At 37.9% G+C, this 22038-nt stretch overlaps 1 protein-coding gene across 1 annotated transcript; it reads right to left on the bottom strand.

Annotated features, from left to right (window-relative positions):
• On the bottom strand, nucleotides 1-4916 carry LOC111775145 (vomeronasal type-1 receptor 1-like; the record flags this gene model as incomplete). Its single annotated transcript, XM_070225002.1, is given in 2 exon segments — nucleotides 1-4472; nucleotides 4475-4916. Coding segments are annotated over 2 exon segments (642 nt in total), but the record flags the coding sequence as incomplete, so codon positions are not given.
• Nucleotides 4917-22038: the final 17122 nt, after the last annotated feature.

Here is a 22038-nt window from a genome sequence, read left to right as displayed (position 1 = left end):
TTTTTTACCAGATTAATATTTAATGGAGATCATTGTTTATACTTTGGACCTGTGATGTACAAATTAATAATCCTTATACTGATTTTAAATCTGTTGAAAATTAAGATAATTTTCTGATAAATGATGGACTGGTTCTTTAAAGTAAGCAAAAAATATTCATAAAATATGATATAGATACTTAAACAACAAAGGAGGTAGATAAAAATAGATTTGATAATTTTGGAATTAAGATAAAGATATAATTTTGTTATTAAGTAAACTCTATTGGCATTTCAATACACACAATTACAGTTGTTTGTACATAATGTCTAGACTTGACTAAAGTTGCTGGAATTTCAGATTATAAAAAATTGAGTAAGACTTTTTAAAGCATAGAAGAACAACACTCTGTTTTCTAGAGAGAAACAGTTAGAACTTTAAAAAAATCAGCTATTGGTGTCTGGAATTCCAGTCTTGAAATTTTCAATTTAGGTGAAAATAGCTGAGAAAAACAATTTGTAAATTATTTAGATACTTAATTTAGGTCATTAGAAACTGATAATGTGTTTTCTTTGAGGGTCAATTAATATCCAACGCCTTTATTTTAATGATTCTGACCCATAGACTGCATCTGCATAGGAAAATTGAAGCATAAAACAGAGCAACCACCCCAAACTTCAGAAGGTCATTGATGTTTTCAACGAATTTATCACACCCCTATATTACTCAGATGTTCTGATTTTTATTGTTCTGTTTCACATGATTTTTTTTTTAGACTGAGTATTCAGTCATCCTTTCTCTTTTTGAAAAATTTAAATAACAACAAAGTGTTACAGTATTATTAGCAAAACCAAATAAAACTACTTTAATTAAATATTTTATAAAAAAATTTGTAATAAGGAATTCTGCTATTTTCACCCACCTGATTGAATCCTTTCACTGTCCTGTCATTTTTCTTAAACAAAAGTTCATATTTCTTGGAAAACTATTAGAAATAATTAACAACTACAGCAAAGTTGCAGGGTATAAAATCAACTTACATAAATCAGTAGCATTTCTATACTCTAATAACGAACTAACAGAAAAAGAACTCAAGAAGACAATATCATTCATGATTGCAACAAAATGAATAAAATACCTTGGGGTGAATTTAACTAAGGAAGTGAAAGACCTATACAACGAAAACTACAAGACTTTCCTGAAAGAAATTGATGACGACATAAAGACATGGAAAGACATTCCATGTACATGGATTGGAAGAATAAACATAGCTAAAATATCTATACTACCTAAAGCAATCTACAGATTCAACACAATCCCAATTAGAATCCCAATGACATTCTTTACAGAAATGGAACAAAAAGTCCTAAAATTCGTATGGGGCAACAAAAGACCGCGAATTGCTAAAGCAATCCTGAGAAAAAAGAACAAAGCTGGAGGCATCACAATCCCTGACTTCAAAGCATACTACAAAGCTACAGTAATCAAAACAGCATGGTACTGGTACAAAAACAGGTGCACAGATCAGTGGAACAGAATTGAAAGCCCAGAAATAGAACCACACATCTATGGACAGCTAATCTTCGACAAAGGAGCTGAGGGCATACAATGGAGAAAAGAAAGTCTCTTCAACAAATGGTGCTGGACAAACTGGACACCCACATGTGAAAGAATGAAAATTGACCATTCTTTTTCACCATTCACAAAAATAAACTCAAAATGGATCAAAGACCTAAAGGTAAGAGCTGAAACCATAAGGCTTCTAGAAGACAATATAGGCAGTACACTCTTAGACATCAGTATTAAAAGGATCTTTTCGGACACCATGTCTTCTCAGATGAGGGAAACAATAGAAAGAATAAACAAATGGGACTTCATCAGACTAAAGAGCTTCTTCAAGGCAAGGGAAAACAGGATTGAAACAAAAAAACAACCCACTAATTGGGAAAAAATATTTACAAGTTATTCATCCGACAAAGGGTTAATCTCCATAATTTATAAAGAACTCACACAGCTCAACAACAAAAAATCAAACAACCCGATCAAAAAACGGGCAGGGGACATAAACAGACATTTCTCCAAAGAAGATATACGGATGGCCAATAGACACATGAGAAGATGCTCACCATCACTAATCATCAGGGAAATGCAAATCAAAGCTACACTAAGATATCACCTTACACCTGATAGAATGGCAAAAATATCCAAAACAAAAAGTGACAAATGTTGGAGAGGTTGTGGAGAAAAAGGACCCCTCATACACTGCTGGTGCAGCCACTATGGAAAACAGTATGGAGATTTCTCAAAAACTTAAAAATAGAAATACCTTATGACCCAGCCATCCCACTACTGGGTATCTATCCAAAGAACTTGAAATCAGCAATTCCAAAAGTCCCATGCACCCCTATGTTCATTGCAGCATTATTTACAATAGCTAAGATGTGGAAGCAACCTAAGTGCCCATCAACTGATGATTGGATAAAGAAAATATGGCATATGGGGCTGGCCCCATGGCCGAGTGGTTAAGTTTGCGCGCTCTGCTGCAGGCTGCCCAGTGTTTCGTTGGTTCGAATCCTGGGCGCGGACATGGCACTGCTCATCAAACCACACTGAGGCAGCGTCCCACATGCCACAACTAGAAGGACCCACAACGAAGAATATACAACTATGTACCGGGGGGCTTTGGGGAGAAAAAGGAAAAAAATAAAATCGTTAAAAAAAAAAAGAAAATATGGTATATATATACAATGGAATACTACTCAGCCATAAAATAGAATATAATCGTCCCATTCACAGCAACATGGATGAACCTTGAGGGTATTATGTTAAGTGAAATAAGCCAGATAGAGAAAGACGAACTCTGTATGACTCCACTCATAGGTGGAAGTCAAACATAGAGACAAAGAGAACTGATTGGTGGTTACCAGGGGAGAGGGGGGCTGGGAGGAGGGCACAAAGGGTGAAGTGGTGCACCCACAACAGGACTAACAATAATGTACAACTGAAATTTCACAAGGTTGTAAGCTATCATAATCTTAATAAAAAGTTAAAAAAACACTACATTAAGATATCATCTTACACCCATTAGAATGGCAAAAATAACTAAAACAAAAAGTAACAAATGTTGGAGAGGTTGTGGAGAAAAAGGAACCCTCATACACTGCTGGTGGGAATGCAAACTGGTGCAGCCACTATGGAAAACAGTATGGAGAGTCCTCAAAAAATTAAAAATAGAAATACCATATGACCCAGCCATCCCACTACTGGGTATCTACCCAAAGAACTTGAAATCAGCAATTCCAAAAGTCCCATGCACCCCTATGTTCATTGCAGCATTATTTACAATAGCTAAGATGTGGAAGCAACCTAAGTGCCCATCAACTGATGACTGGATAAAGAAGATATGGTATAGATATATACAATGGAATACTACTCAGCCATAAAAAAGGATAAAATCGTCTCATTCATAACAACATGGACGGACCTTGAGGGTATTATGTTAAGTGAAATAAGCCAGAAAGAGAAAGACAGTCTCTGTATGACTCTGCTCATATGTGGAAGTTAAACATGTAGACAAAGAGAACAGATTAGTGGCTACCAGGGGAAAGGGGAGTTGAGGGTGGGCACAAAGGGTGAAGGGGTGCACCTACAACATGACTGACAAACAATAATGTACAACTGAAACTTCACAAGGTTGTAAACTATCGTAATCGCAATAAAAAGTTAAAAAAATAAAAGTTCAGATTTCTTGGCCTGTCCTAAGTGACTTCCCAGAACAACCACCCTCCTCATTTCCTGCTGCTGTCCCATCTCTCATACTCCACATGTAGGAGATTCGCCCCACTCCGGTACGGCTGCACGCCTTCCTTACATGGGTCATTCCAGGTGATTTTCCTCCAGTCAAAAAGATGAATTCAATAATACTTCGAAAACACATTTAAATAAAACAAAACAAAACTAACAAAAAACTTTCCTGAAATCTCTACAAGGCCCAAAGTGAAAGATTTCCCTCGGATGTTAAGCTCAGCAATTTCTCTCCCTTCCACTATTTAAAAATGTCCGAAATTTCTCCATAGAAGAACCTAACAGTTAGACTGAGGAATCTTTGTTTCATTATGTACATGATGTTCATTTTTAGCTCCACATTAAGATTGATGCAAACAGGGACATTACTGCCCTTATATGCAATAGTGTCAAACACTCCTGACATTTAAGAGGTCCTCAATATTAACTAAAGTTGAAATCAATATTTGAATGCAATGAAGAGAACAGACTCATAGCACTGCAGACAGTTTAGAAAATAGTCTTCCTTGTCCTGCAGGCAAAGCAGAGCTGAGAGATACGCATGTCGTTGAGAATTAGCACAAAGGGGCTGAGTGTTGGAAAACATGAGGCCACGAGCACAGAGAAGTTCATCATCCACTGGCCTCGATATGCAGCTAGAGTCATCCAAATTGTCAAAACAATGTAGAGTGAATACAATGTAACAAAGAGCTCACGAGGATCACGATGGTGCGTGTGGCTCTGACCTCATGGGAGGGTATGGTGGAGAGTCTGTTGCTGCAAATGTGTTGGACCTGCTGCTTGTATGTGTGCAGGACAACAATTACAGAGCCACTGGCCCAGACCGTAATGCCTAAACTCATAATGTCAGGGGAAAAATATATCATTGTGTATATTGTGCCTATAAAACCCTCTTGCATACGCCAAGAGCAAAATCCATAATCATTTTTCACATTAAAGTTCTTCGTGTTCAATGGACCATTTAATATTACAGGAATACATGAATTTATCAAGAGATGCAGGATCCAGCAGAGGAAACAGCAGAAGCCAATGAATTTTAGAGATCTAATCTTGAGCTCCATCCATCTCCAAATACTAGGGTTCAGCTTAATGGCCTGGAATCTGATACCGACCTGGATATCAGTTTCCCCACATTAAACCCAGCATATATGGGGTTAAAACCAAAACACTCATTCCCTGCTTACTCTCTGGCTTCCTGGCTCCAGAATCCACTATCCTCCATGGAGACAGACACTGTCAAGGACAAGCACCTGGACTATCTCCTCCCACAAAGAGATATGGGCTGGTGGGAAAGCTGCTGACCAGCAAGGTCACAGGCTTTCTCTTCTCTGCAAGTGTCTCAAGGCCAAAGACAGGCTGGTGGGAGAGCTCCGACCAGCAAGGCCATATGCTCCCCCTCCCCTACCTAAAGCCCCAAATAAAAACCCTTCCTTTTAGCTTTTTGGGGAGTTTGGGATTTGAGCGTTAGCTGCCCTCTCTCCTTGCTCAGCACTGTGCAAAAAAATAAAATTCCTACTTTCTTCCACACACCCAGTGTCAGAGATTGGCTTGCTGCGCAACGGGTGAGCGAACTCACTTCAGGTTCGGTAACAAATCCATGGAAGAGGCAGATAGTGCTAAAGGAAACTCCTGTGTCCACTCTGTGAAGATAAAAGGCAAGTTTACATCCAGTATCATCCAGGAAATATCGCCATCCAAAAGCTGCCAGTGTCTGAGGTACACTTTTAGAGAAAAGAACCATGGTGTTGGCCAAAACCAGCTGCATGAGAATCACATCCGTGGGTCTCAAATTATGTCCAGAGAGCAAAGTGAAGTTATAAAGACAAAAAACAGAGATATTTCCCACAAGGCCAACTCCTGTCTGAGTGAGGAAGATAATCCTCGTTTCCAAACTGGCAGAAAACACCACATTAGTACCTAGAGGACACGTATTGAATGAACAATTAAGTAAATGAAAATAAATATGTCACCATCACCATGTCCCTCAATTTTCAATACTTAGCCTACATCTCATATAGCCTCACTTTAAGTGGGCATTTAGAATTTTTGCCCACGTGTGCAAAGGCAATGCAGTGAAGATTAGGACTGTAAAAAGGCTCAGCATCCACCTACCACGTAGATGCAGATGGCAGCACTGCAGCACGGGCTTCTCCCCAGCTGTGGCGATGAGGGAAGGAGAGCCCTGTGCACAGAGACGGATTTTCCCCACTATATGTTCTTACATGAAAAAGGCAAGATACAGACATGAGTAGAGTATGTTTCCTTTTCTTATTTTTAAGAAAGTAGAGGACTATAAATACAGGGGCAGAGATTGAACAGGATGGAAGGATAGAAACGTAAACTAGGCTTCATGAAGTAGTCTGTGTTACATTTTGACTTATTCAAATATACACATATCACATAATTGTTGAAAAATATTAATCAAAATCAGATATCAAAATCCATAAAATTCAAAGTTAATTGAAAAAATTACCCTTACTGTCTACCAGCATAGTGTTCCATGTGTACTTGTAAAAAACATTTCATATTACACAGAGGTACATATGAAAGCAAAAATACCTAACAGATATATTAAACTGTTGTCCATACTCATATTTTGCAAATTATACTGACATAAGCTATTAGAAACATATAAAAAAAGTCTATTAACATAATTAGTAAACATGACTTTCAGCATAAGACAAAATAATACATACAAATTTTAAAATAAAAACTCAAAACCCGGGGCTGGCCCCGTGGCCGAGTGGTTGGGCTCGCACGCTCCGCTGCAGGCGGCCCAGTGTTTCGTTGGTTCGGATCCTGGGTGCGGACATGGCACCGCTCATCGAGCCACGCTGGGGCGGCGTCCTGCATGCCACGGCTGGAGGGACCCACAACGAAGAGTATGCAACTATGTACTGGAGGGCTTTGGGGAGAAAAAGGAAAAAATAAAATCTTTAAAACAAACAAACAAAAAACCCCTCAAAACCCTATAAATTTTGGGAGAAATAATGCATGTAGTGTACAAGTTAAAACACATATGTATTCCCTATTTCTTTTCATTGAAAGAGTCTAAACATCATAAACAAGTCCATAGGAGTGACCACCTAAAGTACCAAGTTATGATGTCTGAATGCCACTTCTCAGTCATAGAAAGCAAAGTAGCTTGAAGAAAAGTGATGCTTCTGGGTTTGGGGCAGAAAATGTCTAAGATGTCCCTAAAACTTCTTGTCAAGCATAATAGTTAGCCACATGTTTCTTTAAGCTTTTAATTTTTCCGGATGTGGGAGATAGAATGAGCGTTCCTTTTCTCTAAATAAATGTTAACATCCTTCTAATTAAGACAGAATTTTAAAGGCATATTATTACCGACTCCGTTTAGCCCAACATACTCTCTCCACACAAAACAAAATGCACATACCAGCTCCTGTCACTCAGACACCAGATGTCGGCTCAGCAGCCAGGAGTCATCTTCTCTATCTTATTGCTCCTCTCTTGCCTGTAGCACAAAGCCTTGAGAGTGAAAACAACGAGGGTCTCTGTGTTTAGTCAGGACAAGGGAGAGGAAATTTCAGAGATGGCTGCAACAGGAGAGAGAGAAGAGAGATGTCAAGCAGGCTCAATACAAGCGAATGAGGGTGGCAATATGCCAAGGGTTTCCTAAAAAAAAATCTGTCCTGAATATACCTCTGTGTGTGTGTGTGTCTGTTTCTGTGTTTATGGTTTTATGTTCCAATCCCAAAAAACAGAATTACTTTTCCCTATGTATGACTGAATTTTCCTGATGAAGTCCGTCTCAGAATCTGACACGTATCTGAAAACAATCGCTATTTACGTGATCGGCATTTGCTGCTGGGGAAGTGGATGCCCGGCAGCACCGGTGCAGAGGTAGCAAGGAGCAGCTCAACCCTGAGATAAGTAAAGGTTTGGGTTCCACGATCTCATCTCCCTGTTGGAAAGTGATTATTATTTCACCTGTAAGCACAGGGACAATGTCTGCATGGGGACTGGAGATTATCTCTGAAAAACATTTGTGAATTGCGCAAATTATTGAAAGCTATTAAAGTGAATAAACATATCCAACAGAAGTGGCGGAAAGGTGAGTGGGACCACACATTTGAAATAAACAATAATCCCGGTGGAAATTAAGTAGAGGACCCTGAGATCGAATAAGTGAGAGACATCGAGCACAGGGCTCTGCTGGATTTGAAATCATCTTGGTGGTTTTGTCTTCAAAATATGATTCTTTTTTTGTTCCTGAGACTCTGAGGCACTGAGACTGAAGCGAGGACTGTACCTGAACAGTTAGGAGGAATAGCCAGAGTGGTTCAAAGAGATAGGAGGATTACAGCGACATGCTTATTCAGGGCTTCTAGAAATATTTATTTTCAAGTTTATGTGGGTCATAGACTTTTCCGGGTACAGGGGATATATCAGTACATAGAACATTAAAATAATTTTGCCCTCATGGAACTTTTATTCTGGTTGAGGGAAACAGACAATAAATGATGCACCCAAGTTATTACATATTATTATTATGCAGCACATTATTAGAAGCTGCTGGGCTCCATGGGAAAGGGAAAAGAATAGGACATAGGTATAATCAAACATGAGAGTAGGCGTGATTTACAAAACTGAAGAGGAAGATCAAAGGAAGACTCAAAATGATGATACTATCTTAGAAAATGCTTTAACAAGATGAGGAAAAACAGATTTATTTCTTCTTTTCCAATCCATGTCGATGTATATTTTTTCTCGTTGTTATCTGTGAAATAGTCCTTACAGCCTAAAGTTCAAGAACAATAGATACCGCGATGGTTCTTCTTTCATCCCTGAACTTAGGTGAAATACTTTAAGAATGGATCCTATGTTTGGTGTTTGTGGTGAGGTTTTTGTTGTTCTTGATACTTATTAGAAGTTTAAGGAGGATCCCTTCTATTTCTAGTTTATTTTTAAAATGTCAAGAAGATTCAAAATTATGTCAAACTATTTGATTCATCTGAGTTGATTATATGATAGATCCTGTTTCCTACTAAGCGTGAAACACATGAAATAATTTTTGCATTTTGAAAATTATGATATAATTTCAAACTTATAGGAAAGCTGCAAGAATTTTAAAAGATACACTTGTAAGCCCTTTATCCAAATTTAACAATTGTTTATCTTTTGCTCCATTTACTTTATCCTTTTTTGTCTCTCTTTCTCTACATAAATACATTTCCTACATGTGTGTTTATACACACACATACATATATATATTTTTCTGAATAATTGGTGTATAATTTGGAAAGATTTTTTCCCATTTACAAGTGAATATTTCGGTGCATAATTCTTGAAAGCCCAGAAATTTCCTTATATATAATCGGAGTACTATAACAAAATTAGGAATTTCAATATTGGCACAATACTATTATTTAAACAACACATAATACATTTCCATCATTTGTTCCAATATTGTCCTTCTTAAGTATTTTCCTTTGTGCAGAACCAAATTCAAATTCATGTATATCATTTAGTTTTCATGTCTCTTTAGATTTCTTTGATAAAACAGTTCCTCAGCCCTCAGCTGAATTCTCTGGACTTACACTTTGAGATTACAGGCCCACTAGTTTTGAAATTTTTCCTCTATTTCTTTAATGTTTTCAATTTTTTAGAACAAGTCTTTGAATATTTTGCAGAGAAACAACAAAAGGAATAGTGTGTTGTTCTCGTGGCATCATATCAAGAGGCACATGTGATGTTCCTGTTTTTCAATATTGATGATGTTAGTTTTTGGTACTTTAATTCTGTCAGGCCTCTCAACTTTAAATCTACTATTTTTCCCACTATATTTAGTAAATATCTAGTAGGAGATATTTTTAAACTATGTAAATATCCTGATCCATATCAGTCTTTCACCCCTAGTTTTAAAAGCCACTGATGATTTTCTTTTTTTTTTTAAGATTTTATTTTTTCCTTTTTCTCTCCAAAGCCCCCCGGTACATAGTTGTATATTGTTCGTTGTGGGTCCTTCTAATTGTGGCATGTGGGACGCTGCCTCAGCGTGGTTTGATGAGCAGTGCCATGTCCACGCCCAGGATTCGAACTAATGAAACAATGGGCAGCCTGCAGCAGAGCGCGCGAACTTAACCACTCGGCCACGGGGCCAGCCCCACACTGATGATTTTCTAACTCTCTCAGTCCATACTTATTAATTGATATTCTACTTGGGATAGACTTTCCATTCCCCTTATTATTCGTTCATCTACTCATATCCACATGGATTCTTAAATACTTCATTGTGTTATAATACATGACTGTCATTATTTACTTTGATGCTCAGGTGTTCTCAGATTGGGCCAATGAGAGCTCCCTCAAGCTGGCTTCTTTGCCCTTGGGTCAGGTCATCATTGTTCTTTGGGCACTTCTTTCTGGTGCAACAAAAAATTCCAGAGTCATCTTGTAAATTCCTTGCCCTGCTCAGGAATCATCCTTTTCTCCACGGAGTTTTACTTCCTTTTTGTGGAGAATGGTATTGAGAAACTAGGTTCTAGGCATTAGATGGGTTTAATGCTACTGGTGAGCCATTGCTTCTAGATTCTCTCAGAATCAATGAAATTAGGTTCACAAATGCTATCCAGCCAATGGCACAAGCAAAATCATTAGCCTGAGTTCAAGAAATATATATTTTTAGTAATGTTTATGTTAAGTAATGTTTATACTAAGGAAAATGCACAAACCTTAACTGTACAATTTGAAGAGTTTGGCAAATGCATTTATCCATGTAATTCAAGTCCCCAAAAAAGTATAGATCAATTCCATGACACCAGAAAATTCCCAATTGCCTGTTAGAGAGGCAACCGTTTTTCTGATAGTTTAAAAACACACTTTAGGTTTTATTTGTTCTGTAAATTCATAGAAGAGGAATCACTTACAACCATTTTGTATCTGGCTTTTCTAACTCCTCAGAGAGTCATCCAAGATGACGTATCAGTAGTTTATCCCTTTTATTGATAAGTAGGATTCAATATATATATATATATATTTTTCCTCCCCAAGCTGCACAGTGCATGGTTGTATATCCTAGTTGTACGTCCTTCTAGTTCTTTTATGTGAGCCATGACCACAGTATGGCAACTGACAAACAGGTGACTTTTTCTGAATCATCTCACACTAAAGTCTTGACTCTGGAACAACTACAACACTATATTAAATAAACATTTAAAGTATCCACAGAACCAAAAGAGGAGATAAAGAAACACGAAGTTGACTGTATAGAGAGTTGGCAGTGTAATCATGCAGAGAGAAATTCTTTTTAAGTTACTTTTAAACACAAGAGTTTTAAACAAATCTCCTAAGTCAGATATAGATTAAAGACAACATTCTGACAAAAAAAAAAAAAAATTTCTTTAACTGTGGTCTTTTGTCATGTAGTTAGTAAAAATATGGTTATTGGGGTTTTTTAAAAGTTTTTATTAAGATTATGATAGTTTACAACCTTGTGAAATTTCAGTTGTACATTATTGTTAGTCCCGTTGTAGGTGCACCACTTCACCCTTTGTGCCCTCCCCCCAACCCCCCTCTCCCCTGGTAACCACCAATCAGTTTTCTTTGTCTCTATGTTTAACTTCCACCTATGAGTGGAGTCATACAGAGTTCGTCTTTCTCTATCTGGCTTATTTCACTTAACATAATACCTTCAAGGTCCATCCATGTTGCTGTGAATGGGATGATTGTATCCTATTTTATGGCTGAGTAGCATTCCACTGTATATATATATATATATATATATATATATATATATATACCATATTTTCTTTATCCAATCATCAGTTGATGGGCACTTAGGCTGCTTCCACATTTTAGCTATTGTAAATAATGCTGCAATGAACATAGGGGTGCATGGGACTTTTGGAATTGCTGATTTCAAGTTCTTTGGATAGATACCCAGTAGTGGGATGGCTGGGTCATAAGGTATTTCTATTTTTAAGTTTTTGAGAAATCTCCATACTGTTTTCCATAGTGGCTGCACCAGTTTGCATTCCCACCAGCAGTGTATGAGGGGTCCTTTTTCTCCACAACCTCTCCAACATTTGTCACTTTTTGTTTTGGATATTTTTGCCATTCTATCAGGTGTAAGGTGATATCTTAGTGTAGCTTTGATTTGCATTTCCCTGATGATTAGTGATGGTGAGCATCTTTTCATGTGTCTATTGGTCATCCGTATATCTTCTTTGGAGAAATGTCTGTTCATGTCCCCTGCCCGTTTTTTGATCGGGTTGTTTGATTTTTTGTTGTTGAGCTGTGTGAGTTCTTTATAAATTATGGAGATTAACCCTTTGTCGGATGAATAACTTGTAAATATTTTTTCCCAATTAGTGGGTTGTTTTTTTGTTTCAATCCTGTTTTCCCTTGCCTTGAAGAAGCTCTTTAGTCTGATGAAGTCCCATTTGTTTATTCTTTCTATTGTTTCCCTCATCTGAGAAGACATGGTGTCCGAAAAGATCCTTTTAGTACTGATGTCAAAGAGTGTACTGCCTATATTGTCTTCTAGAAGCCTTATGGTTTCAGCTCTTACCTTTAGGTCTTTGATCCATTTTGAGTTTATTTTGGTGTGTGGTGAAAAAGAATGGTCAATTTTCATTCTTTCACATGTGGGTGTCCAGTTTGTCCAGCACCATTTGTTGAAGAGACTTTCTTTTCTCCATTGTATGCCCTCAGCTCCTTTGTCGAAGATTAGCTGTCCATAGATGTGTGGTTTTATTTCTGGGCTTTCAATTCTGTTCCATTGATCTGTGCACCTGTTTTTGTACCAGTACCATGCTGTTTTGATTACTGTAGCTTTGTAGTATGCTTTGAAGTCAGGGATTGTGATGCCTCCAGCTTTGTTCTTTTTTCTCAGGATTGCTTTAGCAATTTGGGGTCTTTTGTTGCCCCACATGAATTTTAGGACTTTTTGTTCCATTTCTGTAAAGAATGTCATTGGGATTCTGATTGGGATTGTGTTGAATCTGTAGATTGCTTTCGGTAGTATGGACATTTTAACTATGCTTATTCATCCAATCCATGTACATGGAATGTCTTTCCATCTCTTTATGTCGTCATCAATTACTTTCAGGAAAGTCTTGTAGTTTTCGTTGTATAGGTCTTTCACTTTCTTGGTTAAATTTACCCCAAGGTATTTTATTCTTTTTGTTGCACTTGTGAATGGGTTGAGTTCTTGGGTTCTTTTTCTGTTAGTTCATTGTTAGAGTATAGAAATGCTACTGATTTATGTATGTTGATTTTATACCCTGAAACTTGCTGTAGCTGTCGATTATTTCTAATAGTTTTCCTACGGATTCTTTGGGGTTTTCTATATATAAGATCATGTCATCTGCAAACAGCGAGAGTTTCACTTCTTCATTGCCTATTTGGATTCCTTTTATTTCTTTTTCCCGCTGAATTGCTCTGGTCAAAACCTCCAGTACTATGTTGAATAAGAGTGGTGAAACTGGACACCCTTGTCTTGTTCCTGTTCTCAGAGGGATGGTTTTCAGTTTTTGCCCATTGAGTATGATGTTGGCTGTGGGTGTGTCATATATGGCCTTTATTATGTTGAGGTACTTTCCTTCTATACCCATTTTATTGAGAGTTTTTATCATAAATGGATGTTGGATCTTGTCGAATGCTTTCTCTGCATCTATTGAGATGATCATGTGGTTTTTGCTTTTCATTTTGTTAATGTGGTGTATCACGTTGATTGACTTGTGGATGTTGAACCATCCCTGTGTCCCTGGTATAGATCCCACTTGATCATGGTATATAATCTTTTTAATGTATTGCTGTATTTGGGTTGCCAAAATTTTGGTGAGGATTTTTGCATCTATGTTCATCAGTGATATTGGCCTGTAGTTTTCCTTCTTTGTGTTGTCCATGTCAGGTTTTGGGATCAGGGTGATGTTGGCTTCATAGAATGTGTTAGGGAGTGCTCTATCTTCCTCAATTTTCTGGAATAGTTTGAGAAGGATAGGTATTAAATCTTCTTTGAATGTTTGGTAGAATTCTCCAGAGAAGCTGTCTGATCCTGGACTTTTATTTTTGGGGAGGTTTTTGATCACTGTTTTGATTTCTTTACTTGTGATTGGTCTATTCAGATTCTTTATTTCTTCCTGCTTCAGTTTTGTGAGGTTGTAAGAGTCTAAGAATTTATCCATTTCTTCTAGGTTGTCCAATTTGTTGGAATATAGTTTTTCATAGTATTCTCTTATGATCCTTTGTATTTCTGTGGTATCCACTGTGATTTCTCCTTTCTGATTTCTAATTTTATTTATTTGAGTCTTCTCTATTTTTTTATTAGTGAGTCTGGCTAAGGGTTTGTCAATTTTGTTTATTTTTTTGAAGAACCAACTCTTTGTTTCATTGATTCTTTCTACTGTCTTTTTTGTTTCAATATCGTTTATTTCTGCCCTAATTTTTATTATTTCCCTTCTTCTACTGACTTTGGGCTTTGTTTGTTCTTCTTTTTCTAATTTGGTTATTGTTTTTAAACAGATATAATTAAATAATAATAACAGCATCACTGGGAAATAAGGTTTCCAGCAACAAGAAATAAAATATAAATATAAAACCATGAAGTCCTGTAAAACCACTATATCATTAAATTTGTTTTGCAGAATCAGTATGCAGCCATAACACCATATTTTTTAAACCTATTTTTTCCACTCCATTTCCAGGGAAAGGTTCTAGTTGCAATGAGCACCTCTATCACCTATATTGTCAATTCTATATACAACTTCTTCATAAAAGGAACCAGAGTTTTTTGAACAAGAAGCTTGATCTCAAGTCTGGGACAGAAAATTTACAAGATGAAGGTGAAACACTTTTTCAAACAAGACAGCAGGGAAGATAACAAAGATAACAAAATGTGATTATGTGTAAAGGGCCCTGGTGCCAATTTGAAAGGGCTCTCACTGCCAAAGATGATTACAAATGAACTGAAACACATCATTAAGTTAAAAACCCATATGCCCCACTGATATTATAAAAATAATAATCCAACATTGCATAACCTTAAGAGAATTTCAAGGAAAACAGTTCTGATGACTCATAAATAAGGGGGATGATATCAAGCATTTATTTTGCCTTTTCTGCACAGACTCCCTTTCTGGGCAACTAATATGCTGATGAGAGAATGTCTTTTTTCATAGACAAATTCTATCTGATGGCTTCCTGAGCCCAGTCTTCCCATGAAATAATTTTGAAAGATCTAAGATCATTAAAAAAATACATATTGTTAAAAAAGGATAACAAAAGAGACTTTTTCATGCTACTCAATTAAAACATTTAATAAATAAATTATATTAACAGAGGAAGCTATCCTGACAATTCTCAGTGCCCATATTAATAAGTTTGATAAAAGACAAAAATTCTAACAAATGTTATAAACAAGTATTCTAGGAGAAAAATAATCATAAAAACATTAAATGTTCATCTCATGTGATTATGAAAATATTCATTAAATATTAAATGAGCTTTGATTTTTCACCATTAAGGTATATAATTTTCCATAATTTCTTATATATTGAAATTTTAATATGGATCCCCTGATAAATATTTTGTGTCATCCTTTGTATCTATAAAAAAATGATTAAATGCAATTACTATTTTAGAGTTCTTTAAGTGGACTAAAAATATCAAAATGTTTCAGGAACCTTCGGAGTACAGAATGTTATTGATATATATCACAGCCTAATCACTTACAGTTTTAACAGCCACTTTTAACTCATATGGAATGTTTCTGTAAAGATCTAGATTTTTATACAGTTTTCAAATGTTCGAAATGAGGAATATTTTAAATAAAACTTTTATTTGCAATCCTATTCCACTGGTGTACATTTTGTTAAATAAATCACATAATTAAAATTTAAAAGCAAAAACTAGAATTAAGAATTTGGGGAAGAAATCAACTGACTCTTGATAAACATAAGACCCTCTGGGTAGAAATAGGAGTGAAAGAACACATCCTCCAAGCAACAATGATGTATGCTCTGAGGACTTCAGTGAGTATATTTTGTAGAGGGAATAGAGAGAATGATTAAGACAGAAGAGCAAGTAAGAGAGAAGGTATTGCATATTTCGAAATAAATCCAATGTTTCTGAAAGAATCCACAGCAATGACGGCAGTGCTCACCCTCCGGATGGAGAGCAGGACACAGAGGAGTGGCAGAGCACATCAAAGAGGAACGTCTACTCTAAGGTTACAAACATATGGCTCCTTCAGAACTTTCGTGGCAGATATTGACATAGCAGTCCTTAAAAAGAAAACATAGGGAATCACATTTAGGATAAAAATGACAAATAGAATTAGATCAATGAAGCGAACTAAGTGAAGGGAAAAGGGAAAGAGTCAAATTAAATTAAAGATAAGTTTACATAATAAATGGGTAGGTCAATCGACTTGGTGTGAAAATTAACAAAGTTTGCATTATCCAGACTTCAACTGAGAATCCCCAAATTACTGTGGTTACTGATCCCATCTGTCCACTAAGGACTCAGCACTCCCCTGCTCACAGGTATTCTCTGGATAGCCTCATTAAGAGCATCCTGCTCACGGGAAAAGGGTAAAGCACATAGCTGGTTAGAATTTTGAATGCCAGAATAACAAACCATCTTATTAATGGTGGGTGGACAGCTGTGGTGACTCTCAGAGTCCCCGCTGATGCAGAGAAGCTGAGGTGTCTGAGCGCTGATACGTTACTATATTACTAAATGAATAGGAATATCAAAGCACATTTAAAAACTGTAGTCTTTTAGTCACTTTTCCTTCAATGAGACATTTCTGTACAGCAGAGATGAAAGCATACTATTGTCCACGGAGGGTGGAAATTTGGAGACGCTCTACTACAGACCAATTAAGCGCAACTGGCTCCCAGAGGAGAAGAAACCAAATGCCAGCACTAGCCACTGGCTATGTTATCTTATTGCCCTTCATGTCCCTATAGAGAAGAGGTTTAGAGGAAATAGTTTCAATGTCAGTGGGTTTGTCAGTGACATGGTAGAAGAGATTTCAGGCCACAGAAAGATGGAGGGGGGACGCCAGGCAGCCCCAGAGGAGTGAGGCATGGTCAACAGCATTCCTCTGAATCCCTCAGAACACCTCCCTCCCGCCTGTTTATTTGTGTTCGTGTTTCATCATGAACTGTTGGATGAAGCAGAACTGTTTCATCCATATACTATTTCCCACTGGAAATATAAGACGATGAGATGGATTCTCTTCCTTCTAAGAGCCTAACAGTTATTTGAAAAAAAATACCTACTTACCGAATTGATGTTTGATGCCAGGGCAGTGACTGCAGGGGCAGCATCCATGCTGGTTGGAAAGGGGTCACTGGACACTAAGATAAGGGTTTGAGACTCAGTGAGCTCATCCCCCTGCTGGGGAGTGATTATCATTTCACCTGTAACTATGCTTAGAGCTCATGGTATCTGCATAGGGATTTGAGATTATGTCTGAAAAACAACTGTGATTTGTGCACAACACTGACAGCAGTTAATGTTTGTTAGTAAAATTATCCAAGAGATGAAGTGAACAGAAATAACTACAGGAAAGTTTTATTTTGGGTGTCTAAAAAATGATACGGTGTCATGGGAAGGCCAGCAGATGACACAGGTCTAAGGAGCAAGAGAATGAAGCAGAGAATGCATGCTGATTCCTGCCCATCCTGAGTGGCTTTATTCCTTTCCTCAAAATTATTTTTTGACTCCCAAGAAACCTACAATAACAGCCTTGGGGGGTGTGTGTGTGCGTGAGAGAGAGAGAGAGAGGGAGAGAGAAAGACAGGAAAAAGTTGCCAGAGGGTAAAAACCACTCATGTTTTGCTCTAGCACACACGTGGTAAGCAAGTCCTCTGTGCCAGAGACTTTGTAAGTGAACGGGTTACATCAGGAAACCAACCAGGTAAAGAAGCTTGTCCTCATGTAACTTATTTTCTAGTTGAGGATGACAAACAGAAACATAGATAATTTTGTTACTCTGCTAAAAAGGAATGCCACTGTGGACAACGAGCATAGTGAGTGGTGTGTGCTGTGGTAGGATGTGTGACAATCGTAGCTAGAATAGTAAGGAGAGAGGTCTCATGAATTAGAGGATATTTGAGTAAAGAACTGAAGAAGGGGAGGGGTTGAGCTGTGTGTACATCTTGTTTTCAGGCAGAAGAAATAGCCAGTATAGAGGCCCAGAGGCCCAAGAGCCTGCCTGGAATGCCCAGGCAAGAGCAAGCAGCGTGATGCATCTAAGGGCAGTTAGAAGGAGAGGGTTGAGAGACAGAGTCAGGGGGCAAGAACTGGTAAATCTTGCAGGCACCATGGGCTCCTGTAACAGTTAGGGCTTAGTTTTATAGGCAGTCAGAGCCCAGAGCCCAGAAGTGGTACGCAGCTGTTCTGTTGAGAATACACCATGGAAGGGAAGATTCTGGGTGCGAGATGACTTGGAGGGAGCAGGGTTGAAGATAAAAAGTGGTCAAAACCCTGGTAAATTCTGAAAGTGAAGCCAACAGGAATTCTATGGGATAGATGTGAAGTGTGAAGAGAAACAGAGGATTCAAGGATGAGTCTGGGATTTTTTTGCCTGGGCAAGTGGAATCTGAGTTGCTATCAAAAGGGATAGGGAAGGCTGGAGTTGGCATAGGTTTTTAGGGAAGATCAGGAGTTTGGTTATGAACCTGTTCAGTCTCAGGTGCCTACTAGACATCTAAGGATAATGCCAACTAGGGAATTAGCTATCAGTCCGAAATTTGGGAGTAGAAGCCAGGCTGAATACATACTTTGAGAACTGTTAGATCATAGATGGTATATCAGTCATAAGACAGGGTGAGATTCCACAGAAATGAAATCAGAGTTCAGGAGATGAAAACAGGGAGCACAGAAAATACCCTTGAGATGCTGTTGCACAAAAGTAAGAGACAGGGAAGAGGCAGGGAGCATTTTCGGCCAAGGAGTGAGTGGGACGCTATTACTTATGGAGAAGACAGTATTTACAATCCAGTTTGTAAAAGCAAAAATAGATCATCGATGGCTCAAATCAACATGAGATTTGACCAAGCACAGGGTCAGATTCGGATTGCTCATTTCCTCCAGGAAGTTTTATCCCTTGTGCCCTTGCTATGCAAAGCTATTTTGGTGCAGGTATTGCATTACCATGTTTTCACAGCAAATTGAATCACCTGAGAGTGATCATCTCTATCCCAAATTATGACATGGTTTTGAAAGAAGGATTTTTCTTTTTTGATATATTACATCTATATTCTCATAAATATTTTCCTGGCATAGATTATTCCATCCTTTACTTTTATGATTCCCTTGTTCTCATGCTTAATAGTATCTTTCAAAACTCATAGGACAGCATTTGTTTGATTGGACTATGACTACATGGAATAATACTAATGTGGCTCTGGTTTTCGGTTCTCGTTTCACAGGATGCTATCTCTATGTAGGAGACTTGACCTGTAGAAGATTTAAGTTGATCAATAATAAATTAGTTACATTCTTAATAGCTCAACATGTATACACCATAAAGTATAGATAGATGTAGATCAAGGAGGCAAAGTAATTGTAAAATTAGAACAAAATATGGAAAACACTTTTGCTGGTAATATTTCATGCTTCAGCTGTCTCTTTAAATCCATACTGATCACTCACTGTTTATTACATAATGCATAGTCTGTGAGTTTAATCGTCTATCAGATTATATGATATTGGGCAAGTGCTTGCTGTCCAATTAAACTTGATTGTCTTGACATAAGAAGGCCATTGGTCACAGGGGTAGACTGTTCTGTGAGAGTTGAGTCCGCAGGCCTGGAACAAGCCTGAGCTGTTTTGCTGAAGTACTTGCACAACAGTGACTCATGGGCAAAGCCACACACTGATTATTGGTATTGCTTTGTACCTATACATTCAAGATGATTGTTGGGCAGGTTGTACAAGTTCATTGATACTTATTACACTGATGACTTGCACTTGGTCCCAGTGAGTGCCCCAGGGACTCTGCTGTTGAGGCTGACTGCACAGAGGGAACACGTCCCCATGACCAAAGAGGATAAACTTCATTTGGGTCCCTGGTTCTGAGGTGTTGTCTACATGTTGCTGGTTTCTAACCTGAGAGAGAAATTTGTCGTGCAGAGGAACTTACAGAGGCAGGACAACTGGTGCTACTGGGCTTCTCCAGCCTTTACTATGAGACAGCCTTCACTTGGAATGGATATTCTTTTTTTTTAAAGGAAGATTAGCCCTGAGTTAACTACTGCCAATCCTTCTCTTTTTGCCGAGGAAGACTGGCCCTGAGATTTCTGTGACTCAATATTCTGATCTACTGATCTTGACGAGATATTTCAAAACGTTGTGCAGCCACACCGTCAGCTTTTTCTCTAGAAGATGCTTTCTTGACCATGAATCTCTTAATTTCAATGTCTTTTGAATTAAGATGGGCTGAGAATTTCCCAAATCATCAAGTCTTGGGTCTTTTCTGTTTAACAGTTTTCCCTATATTCATCTCTTCTCTGTCACACTTTATAATAATCAGTAAGAAAAGACAAGCCCATGCTTTCAACACTTTTGATTAGAAAATCCCTAAGCTAAATGTCCATAAGAAGACTAGTACATGAATATTTGCAGCAGCTTTATTTTTAATATTTAGAATCTAGAAAAAAAAAAACCCCAAATGTCAATTAAGATAAAGTGATAAATTGTGGTATATCCATACAGAATATTACTCTGCAATAAAGAGAATGAGCTATTCATACACACAACATGTATGATTCTTAAAATAATTATGTTACATAGAAGACAGGAAACAAAAATAAACTTTTAAGGTTCCATTTAAATTCTAGAAAAGGCAAATTTATCTATATTCAAAGTAAATCGATGGTTGCCTAGGGATTGGTGGGGAACTATTAGGAAGGGCTTTGAGAGAGGGATTATGAAGGCGGTAACTTTGGGGGTGACGGATATGTCCAACATCATGGCTAGGGTGATGATTTCATATATATATATATATATATATATATTTATATACATATATTAAGGCTTACCAAATTGTACACTTTAAGGATGTGCAGTATGTTGCATGTTGACTACTCTGAAACTATAAAAGACGATTCCACCTAAAAGTCTGAGTTTCCTACTGCCATTGGAAAACCAGAAGCTTGAGCATCAATATAGTCATGTACCACGTAACAATATTTCTGTCAACAACAGACCTCATATACTGCAGTGGTCCAATAAGATCAATACCATATAGCCTAGGTGTGTAGTACACCATCTAGGTTTAAGTACACTCTATGATGTTTACACAATGACAAAATTGCTTAATGACACATTTCTCAGAAAGTTTCCTCATTGTTAAGCAATGACTATAGTGACTACCCTCTCACTCCAAAAGCCTTGTGAAGAGAACCTCTTCCTCAGTAGCAAGAAAAACTGGCAAACAATGAAAGCTGTTTCCAAGTAAGTCACCAGGAATTCTGGGTGGTCACAAAATCTATACCCTTGGACCAGAGTCTCTCTCTACTCTCAGTCCAGGAATCCTTGCCCACACAGCAAAGACATCAGGTAAAGAGCACAGGGAGGCACAGGAATCGAGGAAAACTTTACATTTCTTGCTCTGTCACTGACCTTAGTCCTAGGAGTGACAGCCCTGGAGATCCTGAGAATTTCCATACATCCTAATCTCATACAACCACAGTGACCAGAGTGTTCGTGGATGTGTTTTTTACAATGTACACATCCAATCTTGTTTGCTGCACTCTCTCCAATCCCAATTATACATACCAAGTGTTTCTGTATCAATTTTGTTTCCTTCCTGGACATGGCAGGGCTTATAGCCAGTGGCTTCTGTACCAGATTCGGGCCTTCAGGGCATATGGCACGTGGCAGGTCCCGAGGAATAGCTTCCCCTCAACACTGCTGGGGAATATGAAACATAAGCTGGAAACAAGACACTCAATGTGTGCTACTCCCAAATACACTCTAGGTTATTACAACAGCACCCTCCTCAATGTGAGATCTGGGCCCTGTGATAACTGAAATTTAGACAAAATCAGGCTCACAAAGCCCTGAATTTTCACCTAAGGAGCTTTTGTCAGCAATGGAAATTAACAACAAAACTGGACTGAGTTTTCTGTCAACATGCTGTTCCATTTGAGGGACACAAAGTCGGAGGCCCCCCACCCCCACCCCCGCCAGTGTTTACCTCTTCAATTTGGCAGTGCCTAGTTGTTTTCAAACCACTCCAAACGGTAAAAAGAACTTCCAAGATTAAAA

The sequence above is a fragment of the Equus caballus genome, chromosome 10, assembly GCF_041296265.1.
Source record: "Equus caballus isolate H_3958 breed thoroughbred chromosome 10, TB-T2T, whole genome shotgun sequence".
In the NCBI taxonomy this organism is placed as follows: Eukaryota; Metazoa; Chordata; class Mammalia; order Perissodactyla; family Equidae; genus Equus; species Equus caballus.
The sequence above is the reverse complement of the archived record's forward strand: the minus strand, read 5'-3'. Positions and strand labels throughout refer to the sequence as shown.